The sequence below is a fragment of the Nothobranchius furzeri genome, chromosome 7 (assembly GCF_043380555.1).
Source record: "Nothobranchius furzeri strain GRZ-AD chromosome 7, NfurGRZ-RIMD1, whole genome shotgun sequence".
Lineage (NCBI taxonomy): Eukaryota > Metazoa > Chordata > Actinopteri > Cyprinodontiformes > Nothobranchiidae > Nothobranchius > Nothobranchius furzeri.
Genome location: NC_091747.1, coordinates 33,312,859 through 33,331,870, shown reverse-complemented (window position 1 = coordinate 33,331,870; position 19,012 = coordinate 33,312,859). Strand labels below are relative to the sequence as shown.

The 19,012-nt window shown below is 44.2% G+C and overlaps 1 protein-coding gene across 1 annotated transcript in view; it reads left to right on the top strand.

Annotated features, from left to right (window-relative positions):
* Window positions 1-3,199, top strand: part of vstm2a (V-set and transmembrane domain containing 2A) — a 117,619-nt gene extending 114,420 nt beyond the window's left edge. Inside the window, exon 5 of the mRNA XM_054735602.2 lies at window positions 2,345-3,199. Within this exon, the coding sequence (XP_054591577.2) occupies window positions 2,345-2,418 (74 nt within the window). The 3' untranslated portion in view covers window positions 2,419-3,199. The remainder of the gene's footprint in view (window positions 1-2,344) is intronic.
* The last annotated feature ends 15,813 nt before the right edge of the window (window positions 3,200-19,012 follow it).

Genomic DNA, 19,012 nt, shown 5'->3' with positions numbered 1-19,012 from the left:
TGAACCAACTTCTGCCTCTTGTCGTCTGGGTAATCTGCATATTTGGGTCCTAAACATCCCCGCAACATGACAGTTGGGCTACAAATAACCATGTCTGTCTGTGACAAATCTTCTATTTGTTTGAACTTCATCATATTTCCTGTTGTGGCTGTTTGTCATCGTGGTGAGTTAATGCTCCGATGTGACCAGACTCAGTGGAACATGGCCTGTTTTACCAGCCCTGTGACTCTGCTGCTAAACAAAGGGAGAAAGTCTGCAAAGTGACTCAGTTGCAAAAACATAAAAACTGCAATCCTGTAACTATTTGTTAGACTTGACTGGGATTTTATTAATTACATATTCAATTTGTGTTATTAGTTATTACGACATAGATGAATGGGTGGATGAATAGAAGGGTGGATGGCTGAATAGAAGGATGAATAGATGGGTGGATGGATGATGGATGGATGAATAGATGGGTGGATGGATGGATGGATGGACGAATAGAAGGGGTGGATGGATGAGTGGAAGGATGGCTGAATAGAAGGGTGGATGGATGATGGATGGATGAATAGATGGGTGGATGAATGGCTGACGGATGGATGAATGGAAGGATGGATTAATAGAAGGGTGGATGGATGATGGATGGATGGATGAATAGAAGGATAGATGGATAAATGGATGGGTGGATGGATGATGGATGGATGAATGGAAGGATGGATGAATAGATGGGTGGATGGATGAATAGAAGGGTGGATAGATGATGGATGGATGAATAGATGGGTGGATGGATGATGGATGGAAGAATAGATGGGTGGATGGATGATGGATGGATGGATGATAGGAAGGATGGATGGATGAGTAGAAGGGTGGATAGATGATTGATGGATGAATAGATGGGTGGATGGATGATGGATGGAAGAATAGATGGGTGGATGGATGATGGATGGATGGATGGATGATAGGAAGGATGGATGGATGAATAGAAGGGTGGATGGATGAATGGAAGGATGGATGAATAGAAGGGTGGATAGATGATGGGTGGATGGGTGATGGATGGATGAATAGATGGGTGGAAGGCTGATGGATGGATGAATAGATGGGTGGATGGCTGATGGATGGCTGAATGGAAGGATTGTCATGACTCGTGGTAAGTATCTAACCCAAGGCATGCAGAATCAATACTCGTCGGGCAGATTGAGTAAAAGTTAAGTTCTTTATTATAAAACGGGAACAAAAATGGCACAAGGAAGTCCTGTGGGTGTGAGCGGTAAAGCTCGAGTCCAAGTAGCGCTCGGGATGAATGAGGGAGACGGGGGAGCCGAGGTGAGTGCTGGGCAGAGAGTGAGCGATCCGGGATGGGTGAGGTCACAGAGGGGGGCCAACAGGAACAACGGAGGAGGATGGGACGTGGTGTATGAATCTGGAGTACAAAAACAGCGAGCGGGAAGCAGGTGGAGTGAGGATCCTGAAGGGAGGGAAACAAACACCAGGCGTAAGGGATAATCCAAAAACAGTCCGAGGTCAAAATCCAAGTATCCAATAACGAGAACAATCAAGCAAACAAGAATGAGTACAAAGGGCTGGGGCTACCTAAACTGGTGCAATCATCCGGCGTAGTGAGGTGTCTCCATCCTCCTTTTAAACCTGCGTTCCTGATTGGGATCTCCGGCAGCTGCCGCCCCCTCTGCTCCTCAACTGTGGGAAATCAGCTCAATTATAGTTAGAGTGGAGATGGTGTCACTCACCTCTGCCCGGGTACATGACAAGGATGGATTAATAGAAGGGTGGATGGATGATGGATGGATGGATGAATGAATAGATGGGTGGATGGATGATGGATGGATGAATAGAAGGGTGGATGGATGAAAAGATGGGTGGGTGGATGGATGATGGATGGATGATAGGAAGGGTGGATGGATGAATGGAAGGATGGATGAATAGAAGGGAGGATGGATGGTTGGATGGATGGATGATAGGAAGGGTGGATGGATGAATAGAAGGGTGGGTGGATGGATGGATGAATGAATGGAAGTATGGATGAATAGAAGGGTGGATGGATAGGTGAGTGGATGATGGGTGGATGGATGGATGAATGGAAGGATGGATGGATGGATGGATGGATGGATGGAAGGATGGATGAGTAGATGGATGGATGGAGGGATGGAAGGATGGATGGATGAATGGAAGGATGGATGAGTAGATGGATGGATGGATGGATGGATGAATGATGGATGATTAGTGTTTAGGTACTTGTGCTTATTTAAACTTGTCAGTCCTGTCGATCCACTCTGTTAGATGAACAGCCACTGATCGTTGTTTCAGATTAACATTAACACGACACGTTTTTGTCTTCTCTCCACAGGAACGAGGATATCCAGCCTTGGAGTTGCCGGTCTGATTCTGGTGTGCGGGTTGGTGGGGGAAGCCTTGCTATAATTTACAGAACTGTCTTGGTTTGCTCCCTGATTCTGACCTACCTGAAGAAAAAAAACGTGCGCTCCCCTCGCCCAGAGCTTCCCGCCACATGGACAGCACAGTTTGCCCCAATAGAGTCACAATTTCTGCTCTTGAACCTAGCACATCCTTATTAGCCTCCATAGACACCAGTCACCCCTGAGGCAGTCACATGACCTTTTCTACAGACGTCTAGTCGACACCCCTGAGGTGCTGAATGACACCTGTACCCGGTTAGAAAACAATGCCTTTTGAAGGTTTCACTGCTCCATTGTTCAAAATGAAAGAAAAAAGCAGTATCTCTATTTGTGTAGTGTATATGACTGATGTGTCTATTTTATTTGAAACCTTTAGAACCTGTATGTGCTGTATACATAGCTGCTGCTGACCTCAGCCATGCATCATTGTGACTAGACACTCTAGTCCTCTCCAGAGGAGAAATGCCAAATTCAAGTCTGCGTTTATTTAGAATGTCGGTGGTGACCTTTAGGTGAAATGGCTTTTCTTTCATTTTCTTTCAGATGTATCAGACATCCAAATTTAAATGTGCATCATTTTTACATCTTGTGACTCATTATCAGATATGCATGCTTGATCTGGAGGCTTACAAGAGAGGAAACCAGGAGCCAGCACTTCAGGTTTAACGTTACAAAATGTCGAATGAAGGTTTATTTCCTGTGCTAGCTTTGGTGTGATAAAATGTCCCTTTGTCATTCTAATTTGTATTGCATTCTCAGTTGGAATAAATGACACATTCACTATTTATCAGTTATTCACCATCTTGCTATGCGACCTTGCTGTAATTCATTTGAACCAACCTGAACCACCTATGGAACGCCTCGGTGTCCATGCTCCTTCTTGGTCTGTCTCAGTGTTGTACATAAGGTTGTTTTATTATCATTTACCAGCGCTGGATCAGGAATAACCCCCAAATTCCACTACCTCCGCTCCGCCCCCGCCTTCCGCAACCGCTCACTTCCGAACTCAATTTTTACTGGTACCCGCTCTACAACGGCTCCGCTCCGGTGCAGAGACCTGAGGTAGGCAAACAGGCATGCGTGGGATTTTCGAGATCTTGCGATACAGTCCGAGCAATAAATGCGGAAGTTAGATCCAAACACCCGTTGTGTGGGAGAAGCATCGGCATGAACTGTTTAATCTGCCCATCATTTGTGTTGAGATGTCAGCAGTGTTTGGATTAACAAAGTGTGACTACTTTGATAGTAGAAACTGTATTTATGGCTTATTTTTGTGCATTTAAACTTCAGCCGCCATTGATAGTTGTTAACAGTTGTTAAACCTGTGCATATGAAACTAAAAATGCCTTTTGTTTATCGATTTATTGTGAAAAACGGAAGTTGTACTTGCTCCTTTTCCTGTTGGGCGGTTGTGATTTCTGTCCATTGACTGCGGAGGTGCTCCGACGTCCGGCAAAAATAGCATTGATTCTATTTTTGCCAGACGCCGGAACAGAGGGCGGCGCACTGCGCCGCACTGCCGGAGCACGGCCGCAGTAGTGGAATTGCTCTGACTGACTACAACGGGACCGATTTTGCTCCAGCGTTCGTGTCGGAGCGGAGCGGAGGTAGTGGAATTTGGGGGTTGGACAACACAAAGTCCTATTTGCACTTTTTCAGGTTGATGTTTGAGAGGCAAGATGATGATTAAAGAGTGGGGAAAGTGTTTCTGGGATCCATTTGCTTCTATATTTTTTGCATTAATGAACAAAACGCACCGACAATCTGAACAGACGGGAGGTTTTCATAGATCACCCACTCCTGGGGTTGGGTTTGTGTTGTTTGAAGAATCTCCTCAATTCTAAATGACTTATGGTGTCTCCATTCACTGGATGCCAAAGTGAGACTTTTGTCCAGCAATTAGATCCAGATTTGATTCGCACACACACACACACACACACACACACACACACACACACACATACACACACACACACACACACACACACACACACACACACACAGAAACACACACAGCACATCCTTTTGTCCTAGATTTTAACAACATGATTAACAAATTTTTTTGTGACCCAGACATTCACGGGTTACACAACAATGCAGCCTGCAATAATTACTCTGAGATGCGTAAGACTAAATTTCACCTCAAACCTTTCTTCTGTTTTGCACATGAAGCAAATCTCCTGGCCTGTAGTTAATTGTTTTGCCAAAGAGCAGTTTGGGAAAGCTTGTTGATTCAGCATGGAGAGCTGAAGGCTGTCATGCTTTCAGAGGCATCTCCTGATCAGCAGCTTACAGCAGGACGTGTGGGACCCGGCCCGGGCCGACGCGGTACAGATGGAAATGGCCCATTAGAGGGTCAACCAGGACTAATCCACCCAGCTCTAAACCGTTCATCTAGCATCTCTGCCTCTCTGCTGTGAAGGGAAACTGATCGTTTTTAAATGAGAAGTGTTTCACGACTAAGTTTTAAGAAAAGGAAACAGTGCAGCTGTAATGAGAGTGGGGTTATGGTGTGGATGCTGAGTCTCTGCACTTCGGTGGGCGTGCACAGTCTGAGTGGACAGTTTGTCTCACATCTGTGTAACTTGTAAATAAAATATATGGCATGTTATTTTTTAAATCCATTAAAAACACAGAAGCCAGTGTTCAGTACTTGTAATACTAGTAATATGTATTCATTTTCAAGTGTTTTCAAAGTATTTTTCCATCTCATTGAACAGAATTTGAGTAAAATACTTTTGAGCTAAAACAATTTATTTCTTAAAGTCTCCTTCATAGTTTCATCCTAATCAAAGACACTGGTCTGATTGTGTGTCTGAGATCAAATCTGAATAATAAAGAAGATTCTGGATGTATGACTGACTCAATATTGTTACTGGAATGATTAGAATGGTGCTTGTTGTGGGTTTTGATGGAGGCTGATCAGCTGCTCCTGCCACCAGTCATGCATCAGAAGCACCGCCCTGTTGGGTTTTTATCCAGCACCACTCTACATGTGTTTGTTCCTTCTACTGGATATGATTTGAATGCAGGTCTGTCTTTGGAACTGTCAAATATGCTTCTGATTCCTTTGGTCCTGTGTGAGGCTTCTGTACTGAAACAGTATAACAATTTGTATGATAATAGAATCAGACTAATATTTAAATTAACCATTTTCACAGATGACATTTGAACACAGCAGTGCCATCTGTCTGCTGTAATGAGAACATATTCAAAAGTGTGAGGCTTTAACACAACCTGGTTTACCAGAAACAAATAAACATGTCAAACACTGTTCTAGTGTAGGAGGAAAAGCCCACAAGAAGGAAAATAACATTTAAACTTGTTAGGTAGTTGCTTACCAGCATTACTTTGATTTTTAATTTCTACAAACTCTCCTTTTTGTTTTTACTCATTAAAAATGATCTTTAGCTGCCTTGATGAGTTCAAAGATAATAAAAGCCTGGCACGAGCTCAAGGTTCCTCAAGAGTGATGCAGAGTTTGGACTCATTTACCTGCCAGGGTTTCACCTGAGGGCTGGAGTTCCATTTACAGATGTGTGAATGATAGGACTCCAGAGCACTGTACAGTACACACACACACACACACACACACACACACACACACACACACACACACACACACACACACGCACACACATGCACACACACACACACACATGCACACGCACTTGCACCCACCCATGCATACACATACGCATGCACCCATGCACATACCCAAGCACACACACAAACACACTCCAGAGCACCATACAGTACACACACTCACACGCTTGCATGCACATATACACACACGCGCATGCCTGCACCCACCCATGCATGCACGCACACAAATACACTCCAGAGCACTGTACAGTACACACACTCACACACTTGCATGCACATACACACACACACACACACACACACACACACACACACACACACACACACACACACACACAAACTCACTCACTCACTCACACACACAAACACACACATGCACACAATCAGTCACACCTACACACATACACACACATGCACACACTCACTCACACTCACACTCACACACACACACACACATTCTCATCTTGCATCCACTGTGAGCTCTGGCATGACTTCCATCCATTTAGTGGCTGGATTGGAAAACAGGAAAGGATCTTGCGGAACGTTGACTGAGCTGATCCGGTACGGAGTGACTTTAAATCCAAAATAGGGAGAGAAGTGAAAGCAGGAATGAAGAGCAATAACACAAAATCAACCCGGCCTGTGTTTCTTCATTTAGAGGGAAATGACATATTTGATTCCAAGGAGGCAAACCGAGAACAAGCCTCCGGCACTTCCACCAGCGTGCCGGTCGAATTGATGCAGAAAGAAAGGGGGAAGGTTAGTTTGTCTTTCTAAACATGTCTAATTCCTACATATGCAGTGCTCATAAGCCACAGATGGTCAGGATATGCTTTTTTCCTTTTTTATGCTTCTGTTAAGACAAAAAAAATACTAGGACAGTTTAAGCTTAGATCTGCATGTGCTTATGAGATAGCACATAGTATCAGCTGGATCCAAGCCATGACAGAAGGTACAGTGCAGAGCACCCCACTGGGGCTGCTGCATGTTGTACTGCGACATGTTCTCTAGTTGCTTCCTCCTCGTGCCTCGAGGATGACATTCTGTATAAAATGTTGAAGACATGCTGAATCATTGGGATAAAGTAGCCTAAGAGTTGGTAATGGGAAGTCATTTGTGACTGCTTTTTGAAGAAGACAGAAGACAAAGTGTGGTGTTTGTTCTCTGTACAGTTCTGCAGGACACAACACCCAAACACTTGTGTTTATTTGTTTCATGATGCTTTACACCTAACAGAACAGTTCTTCTGACCTTTTATATATTTTTACATGTGGCCTTGCATTTCTATCAAACCATAAACATTTAGACCAAAGTGAAACATGACTGACTTTTGGATGAGATTAGGGGCAGAAAACACCCGAAAGGGTGATGTCGTCTTGCTTCACAGCCTAAAGAACAAAGATCTTTCAAATCCTTCATCACACACTCCATGTTTCATGCTGACATCACGATTGGAGGGAGGTGGTCTAAGAAGAAGAAACTATTCTGGTCATCAGTGCAAGAAATCATTACAAGTAAAACAGCTCAGTGACCTAGTGGTATGAGTGTCCACCCTAAGATCGTGGGTAAGAGTCCACGGTCGGATCATACCAAAGACTTTTAAAAAATGGGACCCAATGCCTCCCCACTTGACACTCAGCATTACGAGGTTGGATTGGGGGGGGGGGGGGGACCTGCATTGTGGTGCAGCTGGTAGCACTGTTGCCTCGCAGCAAGATGTCTGCAGGTTCAAATCCGTGTGACTCTAAATGGTTCTTAGATGTAAGTGAATATGTGACTAGTTGTTTTCTTCTTCGTGTCCCTGTGAGGGACTCGAGACATGTCCACTACTTGACGCTGGACTTCAGGCATTTTGGCATATCCCTCTGCCCAGTCTTCCTCCAGACTCTGGCACCTTGATTTCCGAATGACATGCAAAATTTGCTTTCATCCGAAAAAAGTACTTTGTACACTGAGCAACAGTCCAGTGCTGCTTCTCTGTAGCCCAGGTCGGGTGCTTCTGCCGCTGTTTCTGGTTCAAAAGTAGCTTGACCTGGGGAATGCGGCACCTGTAGCCCATTTCCTGCACACACCTGTACACAGTGGCTCCTGATGTTTCTACTCTAGACTCAGTCCACTGCTTCCGCAGGTCCCCCAAGGTCTTGAATCGGTCCTTCTCCACAATCTTCCTCAGGGTCCGGTCACCTCTTCTCGTTGTGCAGCTTTTTCTGCCACACTTTTTCCTTCCCACAGACTTCCCACTGAGGTGCCTTGATACAGCAATCTGGGAAAAGCCTATTCATTCAGAAATTTCTTTCTGTGTCTTACCCTCTTGCTTGAGGGTGTCAATGATGGCCTTCTGGACAGCAGTCAGGTCGGCAGTCTTACCCATGATTGCGGTTTTGAGTAATGAACCGGGCTGGGAGTTATTCAATCAATCAATCAATCAATCAATCAATCAATCAATCAATCAATTTTATTTGCAGAGCACCTTCCGCAACGTTATCAGAAGCCCAAGGTGCTGAACAGCATCATAAAAACATGCCCAGTACCTTGGCATAAGAGCAAGATAAAAACATAAAATCATAAAATAACAAGCAAGCAATATCACAAATACAGAGAGGTAACGGAATGAGACTAATCAATTAAAAACAAATGGTGGACCAAATAAGATCAAGCATCCTGATCAAAAAGAAGAAGTATTAAAAACCATGTCAGGGCAGTTCAATGAACCCTAGCGCTGGAAAGCGATCAAATAGAAATGAGTCTTTAGACTAGACTTAAAGACTTGAAGGGACGGCGCCTGCCTAATGGTCAATGGCAATTCATTCCACAGAGTTGGAGCCAAAACAGAAAATGCACGATAACTCCTTGATCGATATTTCGACCGGGGGACCACCAGACGTCCCTGCTCGGCTGAGTGAAGAGACTGAGAAGGAACATACTTGTGCAAAAGTGCAGTAATGTAAGAGGGGGCACTGCCCTGGAGGGCCTTGTAAACGAGAGTTAAGATCTTAAATTTAGCTTGATATTGCACCGGGAGCCAGTGCAGATCAGTCAGCACTGGAGTAATGTGATCTCGGCATCTAGTACCTGTCAGGAACCTAGCCACTGGGTTCTGTACAAATTGGAGCCATGCAACCATGCACTGGCCCAGACCGGCATACAGAGCATTACAGTAGTCCAGACGGGACAGGACGAAAGCATGCAACACAGACTCCAGATGAGCTCTGGACAGCAGAGGCCTGATTCTGGATAGCCGTTTCACATTTAAAAAAACAGGACCTCACCACCGTATTTACGTGAGTGTCAAGATTAAGTGAGTAGTACATTTTTTATCCCCAAATTACTAACTAATTTCTTTTCATAGGGGGTCAATGGGCCAAGGTCAATATCAGCACCTGAGCCATTTCTTCTGCCAGGACTAAGTATTATGACTTCCGTTTTGCTCTCATTTAGGTGCAAAAAATTAGAAGCCATCCAACATTTTATGTCCTTCAAACAGTCCAGTAAAAGAGAAACAGATCTAACCGCCCCACGTCGAAGGGGGAGATAGATCTGGCAGTCATCAGCAAATAAATGAAATTTCACATTATGCCGACGAAGGAGGACTCCAAGAGGAAGCAAATACACTGCAAATAGGAGAGCCTCAGGAATCTTTTGCAGGTGTTTAGAGTTAATTAGTTCATTCAGATGATTAGGTTAATAGCTCGTTTAGAGAACCTTTTCATGATATGCTAATTTTTTTAGATAGGAATTTTGGGTTTTCATGAGCTGTATGCCAAAATCATCAATATTAGAAACAATAAAAGGCTTGAACTACTTCAGTTGTGTGTAATGAATCTAATATATATGAAAGTCTAATGTTTATCAGTACATTATAGACAATAATGAACTTTATCACAATATGCAAATTTTTTGAGAAGGACCTGTAGACACCAGCTGCCTGCGATCCTAGTGGGGATAAGCCATTTAGAAGATGAAGGATGAATTTTTTCTTGCCACGATCCATTAAAGGTAGACCATGGAACATGAACACCAAAGCGACATCTAGAGTGTGGAGGTTGTAGATGCAACAGTAGAACAAGGCTTCCAGCCATCAGGTAATAATTAATGAATATAGAACTACACCGTTGCACACAGGAGGTATCAAGAAAGGACTTCCTCCACTTCATTTAACCAAAACAGCTTTGTTGACAAGTCAGCAGGCAAGGGCGATACAGCGAAACCTATATGTGGATGAGCAAACCCTGCACAGCGCTCATGTAAGTCACTCAACATCACATTAGGGTAAGACAGCAACAGCAGCACACCGTGAACATTTCAAGGTTATGGGCTCAACACGCGGGAGGCGACAAACGACAGCGATCAGCGAAATTTGTCACTGTCGCTTTTATTACCTGCCACACGGGAGGCGATCCGCAGCAGAGGCCAGCGGCAAAGCCGTCTACGCGTTCTGTTCCATGGTGAAATCGAAACTTCCGTTGATTTGCTTGGCTGTGTCGGGTTGGAGGGAATTAATGTTATTTAAGCGGTTCAGAGTTAATAAAGCGGTAGATATGATGTTTCACAAAGTGCTGTTAGAGTTATGCGAAATCTTACTTGTGATTTTACTATATAAAACATAATAATAATCAACTTCTCCTCCATGTTTGCTTGGAGATGTGCGGAGCATCCTGGCCACTCATTTGGTCAGTGAATGAAACCTCCGTTGATTGGTCCTCGTCCGAGCCACAGCGATGAAAAGTTGAAAATGTTTCAACTTTCTGGGATCGTGTCGCTGGGTCGCCTGTGCACAACACGTGCACGAGCGCAAAATTTCACATGCACATTTTTCGCGTTTCGCTTGGTAGGAGGGAGACCCGCGATTATCGCTTTGTCGTGCATGTCTCATTGAAAATGAATGGAGGAGAGGCGATGTCGCCTCCCGTGTGTCGAGCCCATTATAGTTCAAACTTCAGAGAGAGGAAAATGCTGCCGCACCAACATGCTAATGCTAACTCCGCTAGCATGTTTACATGCCGCAAACCATAATGAAAAGTTTTGATATCAAGTAAAATGGTCAGAAAACTCCCCTGAAGTGACATGATTAACGAGCCAGCCAGTTCATTGAGTGACTTAGTGCCACCAACTTGAGCGTACAGTAATGAGTCTGCACAAACAGAACCTGCTCTGCACTTGTGTGCAGCAGCTGCAGCCCTCTCTGTGGGATCAACTCTGCACATGCAAATCTCTCCCTGCTCTCCTCAACAAGTAGCCTCTCCAACAGTCAATCACAGACAGCTCTGTTTTATCCAATCAAAGCATGTCCAGGAAATACTACTTTACAGAAAAACACCCATTTAACAGCTTATTGAACTGCTTTCTGCTGCTGGTTTGCTACCAGTCACCATCCACTGCCTGCAAATACTTTGTTGTAATTCATGTGTCATGATTAGGGTGACCATACTTTGACTTACAGAAAAGACACATTGCCCATTCCTAAAACTGTTAAATTGCACTCTTTTCAGTTAAAAATGACTTTTAATTTCAACATATAAAGTGTTTCTTCTCTGTTTGGTTAGACATAAATGATCCCTTGATGTGTAAAATGAAGTGAACAGTGGAAATGTCCCAGGAAAAGAGGAGGGTTAATCAACCTAATTAAATATAATTATATAAAGTCCTCTTTATCTGAAAAAAGTGCAATTTTCCTGGCAGTATTTCCTGGAGCTGTCTGATTGGCTGGTGGAGAGGCTGCATTGCTTTGTAAATTGCAAGTTGAGCAACAGCAGGGAGAGATCTGTGCAGGCAGAGACGGAGTTGAGGATGCAGAGTGAGGGCTGCACATGACTGCAGAGCAAGTTGTGCTCTTGCAGAATGATCACTGCACGCTCCAGTTGGTGGCACAAAAATCACTCCACACTAAAAACCTGAATCAGAATATGGCCGAATATCTATATTATTGACCGTTTTTCTATATTATATATTTTTTCTACAGGGAGTGCAGAATTATTAGGCAAGTTGTATTTTTGAGCAATAATTTTATATTGAACAACAACCATGTTCTCAATTAACCTAAAAAAACTCATTAATATCAAAGCTGAATGTTTTTGGAAGTAGTTTTTAGTTAGTTTTTAGTTTAAGCTATTTTAGGGGGATATCTGTGTGTGCAGGTGACTATTACTGTGCATAATTATTAGGCATCTTAACAAAAAACAAATATATACCCATTTCAATTATTTATTTTTACCAGTGAAACCAATATGACATCTCCACATTCACAAATATACATTTCTGACATTCAAAAACAATACAAAAACAAATCAGTGACCAATATAGCCACCTTTCTTTGCAAGGACACTCAAAAGCCTGCCATCCATGGATTCTGTCAGTGTTTTGATCTGTTCACCATCAACATTGCGTGCAGCAGCAACCACAGCCTCCCAGACACTGTTCAGAGAGGTGTACTGTTTTCCCTCCTTTTAAATCTCACATTTGATGATGGACCACAGGTTCTCAATGGGGTTCAGATCAGGTGAACAAGGAGGCCATGTCATTAGTCCGAGACGGTACGGCTCCCATCTACCTGAATCCTCTTGCAAAGGCTTACGTCTCGGCCCGGCCGCTCCGGTCATCACAGGATTGTCGGCTAGCAGTGCCTACACCACGCTCAGGACAATCCAGACTTTTCTCATGCATCGTTCCACAAATGTGGAATGACCTTCCTAACACTACCAGAACTGTGGCTTCCTTTTCTATTTTCAAGAAACTCCTGAAGACCCTGCTCTTCAGAGAGCATCTTCTTAACTAGCACCTTGCCTGCACCCGTCCCCCCTCTCTACTGTCCACTCCTTGTTCCCTCCTCTCCATGACTGATGTCAATTTGTTGTTGTTACTATTGTTGTTAGCCTCAAGGGCAAAATGCCGATTATCACTTGTAAGTCGCTTTGGACAAAAGCGTCTGCTAAATACATAAACAGAAACATAAACATTAGTTTTCTTCTTTTATACCCTTTCTTGCCAGCCACGCTGTGGAGTACTTGGATGTGTGTGATGGAGCATTGTCCTGCATGAAAATCATGTTTTTCTTGAAGGATGCAGACTTCTTCCTGTACCACTGCTTGAAGAAGGTGTCTCCCAGAAACTGGCAGTAGGACTGGGAGTTGAGCTTGACTCCATCCTCAACCCGAAAAGGCCCCACAAGCTCATCTTTGATGATACCAGCCCAAACCAGTACTCCACCTCCACCTTGCTGGCGTCTGAGTCGGACTGGAGCTCTCTGCCCTTTACCAATCCAGCCACGGGCCCATCCATCTGGCCCATCAAGACTCACTCTCATTTCATCAGTCCATAAAACCTTAGAAAATCAGTCTTGAGATATTTCTTGGCCCAGTCTTGACGTTTCAGCTTGTGTGTCTTGTTCAGTGGTGGTCGTCTTTCAGCCATGTCTCTGAGTATTGTACACCTTGTGCTTTTGGGCACTCCAGTGATGTTGCAGCTCTGAAATGTGGCCAAACTGGTTGCAAGTGGCATCTTGGCAGCTGCTCGCTTGACTTTTCTCAGTTCATGGGCAGTTATTTTGCGCCTTGGTTTGTCCACACGCTTCTTGCGACCCTGTTGACTATTTTGAATGAAATGCTTGATTGTTCGATGATCACGCTTCAGAACCTTTGCAATTTTAAGACTGCTGCATCCCTCTGCAAGATATCTCACTATTTGTGACCTTTCTGAGACTGTCAAGTCCTTCTTTTGACCCATTTTGCCAAGGGAAAGGAAGTTGCCTAATAATTATGCACACCTGATATAGGGTGTTGATGTCATTAGACCACACCCCTTCTCATTACAGAGATGCACATCACCTAATATGCTTAATTGGTAGTAGGCTTTGGAGCCTATACAGCTTGGAGTAAGACAACATGCATGAAGAGGATGATATGGACAAAATACTCATTTGTCTAATAATTCTGCACTCCCTGTATAATATATATTAGGTACATATATGTATCTGTAAAATAGAAAACAGCCAGTTGAATATACATCACATATATTCAAAAGCTATATCAGAACATATATTAAAACCTATATGTTTATATGAATTCTTTCCATTAGGGTTTTTAGTTGCTTAATATTTGCTATGTTTACCTATGGGAAAAAAAGGAGATATTGTACTCGTCTATCTTTAACATAAACTTTGGCAGCTAAATGTGACGTTATGGAAAATGCCATCATCATCAGCAACCAAACATAGGCTATATTAGGCTAACAGTTGTCCATATTCTGTACCATTTATCCACCAATTCAATTATTGAGTGAAAACTAAATGGCATAGTAGCATTTGTTTTGGCATTAGAAATTGAAAATGTTTTTCAATGTGTTGGCTAGATGGATATACGAAGATTTTTTAAGAGAGTGAGTGAGGAACAGGAGAGAGACCAGGTGGTTGATGCTGAGGAGATCTGCATGGTCAAGGTCAGTGATCTACAGCGAAAACAGGGGCGAGCGCACCGTTATGAGCATTTGCCTGAGCACAAGGTTCCCAGGCAAAATTGAACAGTTTTCTATTTAGGAGTGAATAGGTAAGAGACCTTGAGAAAAAAATAGCTATAATTATCATCTGACCTGCAACCTTATGTCAAGTTGTATCTGTATAGTTGACTTTCTGTATTATAAGTTCTACTACTTGCTGGAAATTTTTTACATATACTGTTATTTTGTCTTGTAATTGTTAATTACGTACTCCTTTATTCCATATCATAGCAGTGTTATTCATATGTTAAAACTGTCAACTGCACACTCATTTGACAGAATAAAAGTTTGACAATTATTCATTTGTTCTTGTCATATTTGAGTAACATTTATAATTAAGCAAGTTGTAATTAAACAAATTAAATAAATGACCACAACGTTGTGCAGTAGACTGAAATGAATAGCTTTATTTGGAAATATGGGGCTGCATGGTGGCGCAGTGGTTAGCACTATTGCACTGTTGCCTCGCAGCACGAAGGTCGCAGGTTCAAAACTCGCCTTTCTGCGTGGAGTTGCGTGTTCTCCCCATGCATGCGTGGGTTTTCTCCGGGTACTCCGGTTTCCCCCACAGATCACAACATGCCCTATAGGTTAAAAAAAAATTGTAAGTCGCTTTGGGTAAAAGCGTCTGCTAAGCACATAAATATAACATATCCAATTTTTAATGGACTTATATAAAATCTTTCTTCAACATAGACCCCACTAATGAACGGATTAAGTGTTATTTTTTATAAAAAGAAGAGAGAAAATGCACAAAGGTAGGAAAGGAAAAGAAAGTGATAAAATAATAGGTTTTGTTAAATGTTCTTCAGATAGTGAATTAATTGACGAAGTTTTTGCAGGGTGTGACAAAAAATGTTCAAGGTCAAGGTCCTGGGGCTAAGCCCCCGATCTCTCAATCCTAGTGATGTCCATGAACACAAGATATTAATATTAAAGTAAGAATGATAAAAAAAAATACCAATTACCTCAAGTTGTCCAAACCTTTGTTGCTTTTTAGATGGAGTTTGATGGAAAGCTTCAACAGAAAGAGAAGGTTTAATTGTTCCACTGCTTTCAGGGCTGCAACAGGAAACAGAGTTTCTCCCTTACCGACTAATCTGGAACATGGAACGTCCGACAGAAGCCGTTCCTATGATCTTAGGAATTTCAATCAATGCAGATGAGAATTTACAGTAATCCAAATCGGAAGTGTTAAATGCTGTGACAGCTGTGTCCGTGTCTTTATAAAAGAAGATGCTTTTAGCTCTGAAATGTTTCAGAGTTGTAAAAGACTTCTTTACCACAGAATTCATCATTTGATTGAAATTTAAATGTCAGTGAGATGACGGCAGGACCTGGAGGTTGGACCACAGCATCTCTAACTTTCTCCGACAAATCATCGAACAAATCACCTCAAACTTATGAACAAACACTTTTATTAGCTTTTACCCAAAATATGTTTAACATATTTAATGTTAGCTAAAAGAGGAAACTCACTCTTGCAATGACAGCCCCGTAACCTGTGCATCCTCTATTTCAGAAGATTAAAGGTAACTGGACTCAAAAGCTTTTTCAGGGGCAGCATTTGCAATTCCACATTAATTCATCGTCAATTAAGCAGCTGAAAGGTCTGGAGTTGATTCCAGGTGTGGTATTTGCATTTGGATGTTGTCCTGACCCTAAAATAAATGCACGAGCTTTCCAGTGGAGTGAAACAAAACATCGTTGAGCTGAATAAAAACATTTCCCTCACAGAGATTGTAAAAGTGCTAGGGGTGATGAAGAAGCGATAGCTTCCAGTGGCAATAGGTCACCAGTGTTTACTGATGAGACAGAAGCAGCATAATTATTTCAAAGGTGTTACAGATGGACCTAAACATACTCTAAAACAACCTCAGCAGGCATAAGGCTAGTAAGTAAAATAGTTTCCCATTGCTGACACAACCAACAGATCTTAACTTGATCAGAAAATGAATTTCACTCAAAAACAATGTCAATACTGAAAAACCCACAATTAAACAATAATCTGAGGACAGCTACAGAAAAGACCTGACAAGCTAATGGAGAACTGGTGATAGACACCAGTTTAGTGGCTCATCAGAAGCAGTAGAACAGAGTCAGAAGAAGAGTATTGGAAGTGGAGCAGTAGTTAATCACAACATCTTGGTCAGGCGCATTGCAAGATTTTCAAAAGTGTGGGGGATGTTGTCTGTGCCTAAAATAATGTCATGTTATTCATCTTGTTAGTTTAATTTTCATAATAGTTGAGCAGGTGCGAATTTTAGACGTGTCACGCATGTCAGTTTTAAACATGTTTAAACTGTTCAGAATACAAATCCAGGCTCTGTCTCATTAGATTGTGTAACTAAAGTTTGTCGTCGTCGTCTTCCGCTTATCCGGGTCCGGGTCGTGGGGGCAGCATCCCAACTAGGGAGCTCAAGACCGTCCTCTCCCCGGCCACCTCCACCAGCTCCTCGGCAGGACCCCAAGGCGTTCCCGGACCAGATCGGAGATGTAACCTCTCCAACGTGTCCTGGGTCGACCCGGGGGCCTCCTGCCGGCAGGACATGCCCGAAACACCTCCCCAGGGAGGCATCCAGGAGGCATCCTGACAAGATGCCCAAACCACCTCAACTGACTCCTTTCAATCCGGAGGAGCAGCGGTTCTACTCCGAGTCCCTCCCAAATGTCCAAGCTCCTCACCCTATCTCTAAGACTGAGCCCAGCCACCCTACGGAGGAAACTCATTTTGGCCACTTGTATCTGCGATCTTGTTCTTTCGGTCATTACCCAAAGCTCATGAACATAGGTGAGGATTGGTACGTAGATCGACCGGTAAATCGAGAGCCTGGCTCTCTGGCTCAGCTCCCTCTTCACCACGACAGATCGGCTCAGCATCTGCATCACTGAAGACACCGAACCAATCCGCCTGTCGATCTCCTGATCCCTCCTACCCTCAAGACCCCAAGATACTTAAACTCCTCCACTTGAGGTAGGACCTCTCTCCCGACCCGGAGTTGGCAAGCCCCATTTTTCCGGTCGAGAACCATGGTCTCAGAGTTGGAGGTGCTGATCCTCATCCCAGCCGCTTCACACTCGGACGCAAACCTACCCAGCAAGAGCTGAAGGTCAGAGCTGGATGAAGCTAGGAGGACCACATCATCCGCAAAAAGCAGAGACGTGATTCTCCTGCCACCAAACTCTCCACTCCACAACACGGCTGCACCTAGAAATTCTGTGCATAAAGGTAATGAACAGAACCGAAGACAAAGGGCAGCCCTGGTGGAGTCCAACCCTCACCGGGAGCAGGTCCGACTTACTACCGGCTATGCAAACCAAACTCACGCTCCTCTGGTAAAGGGACTGAATGGCCGTTAACAGAAAGCCACCCACCCCATACTCCTGGAGCGTCCCCCACAGGGTGCCCCTGGGGACACGGTCATAAGCCTTCTCCAAATCCACAAAACATATGTGGATTGGTTGGGCAAACTCCCATGCCCCCTCCATCATCCTTGCAAGGGTATAGAGCTGGTCCACAGTTCCACGGCCAGGACGAAAACCACATTGCTCCTCCTCAATCTGAGATTCAACTATTGATCGGACCCTTCTCTCCAGTACCTTGGAGTAGACCTTTCCAGGGAGGCTGAGGAGTGTGATCCCCCTACAGTTGGAACACACCCTCAGGTCACCCTTCTTAAAGATGGGGACCACCACCCTGGTCTGCCACTCCACAGGAACTGCCCCCGATGACCACGCAATGTTGCAGAGACGTGTCGACCACGACAGCCCTACAACGTCCATAGCCTTGAGATACCCAGGACGAATCTCATTTACCCCCGGGGCTCCGCTGCTGTGTAGTTGTTTGACTAACTCAGCAACTTCTGCCCCTGAGATTGGACAGCCCATCCCCAGGTCTCCCGGCTCTGGTTCTTCTTCGGAATGTGCGTAGGTGGGATTGAGGAGCTCTTCAAAGTATTCCTTCCACCGTCCGACTATAGCCCCAGTTGACTTCAGCAGCTCCCCATCCCCACTGTAAACAGTGTGAACGAGTTGCTGCCTCCCTCTCCTGAGGCGCCGGACAGTTTGCCAGAACCTCTTTGGAGCTGATCGATAGTCTTTCTCCATGGCCTCACCAAACTCCTCCCACACCCAAGATTTTGCCTCGGCAACTGCCACTCCCAATCACACCCCTCCAGGTCATGCTGTCATTGCCCACGTGAGCATTGAAGTCCCCCAGCAGGACAATGGATTCCCCTGATGGAGCACTATCTAGCACTTCCCAGGGACTCCAAAAAGGGTGGGTACTCTGAACTGATATTTGGCCCATAAGCACAAACAACAGTCAGTACCCGTTCCCCGACCCGAAGGCGCAGGGAAGCTACCCTCTCGTCCCCCGGGGTAAACCCCAACACACAGGCAGAGAGTCTTGGGGCTAACAAAAAGCCAACCCCAGCCCTCCGCCTCTCACCTGGAGCAACTCCAGCAAAGAAGAGTGTCCACCCCCTCTCAAGGAATTGGGTTCC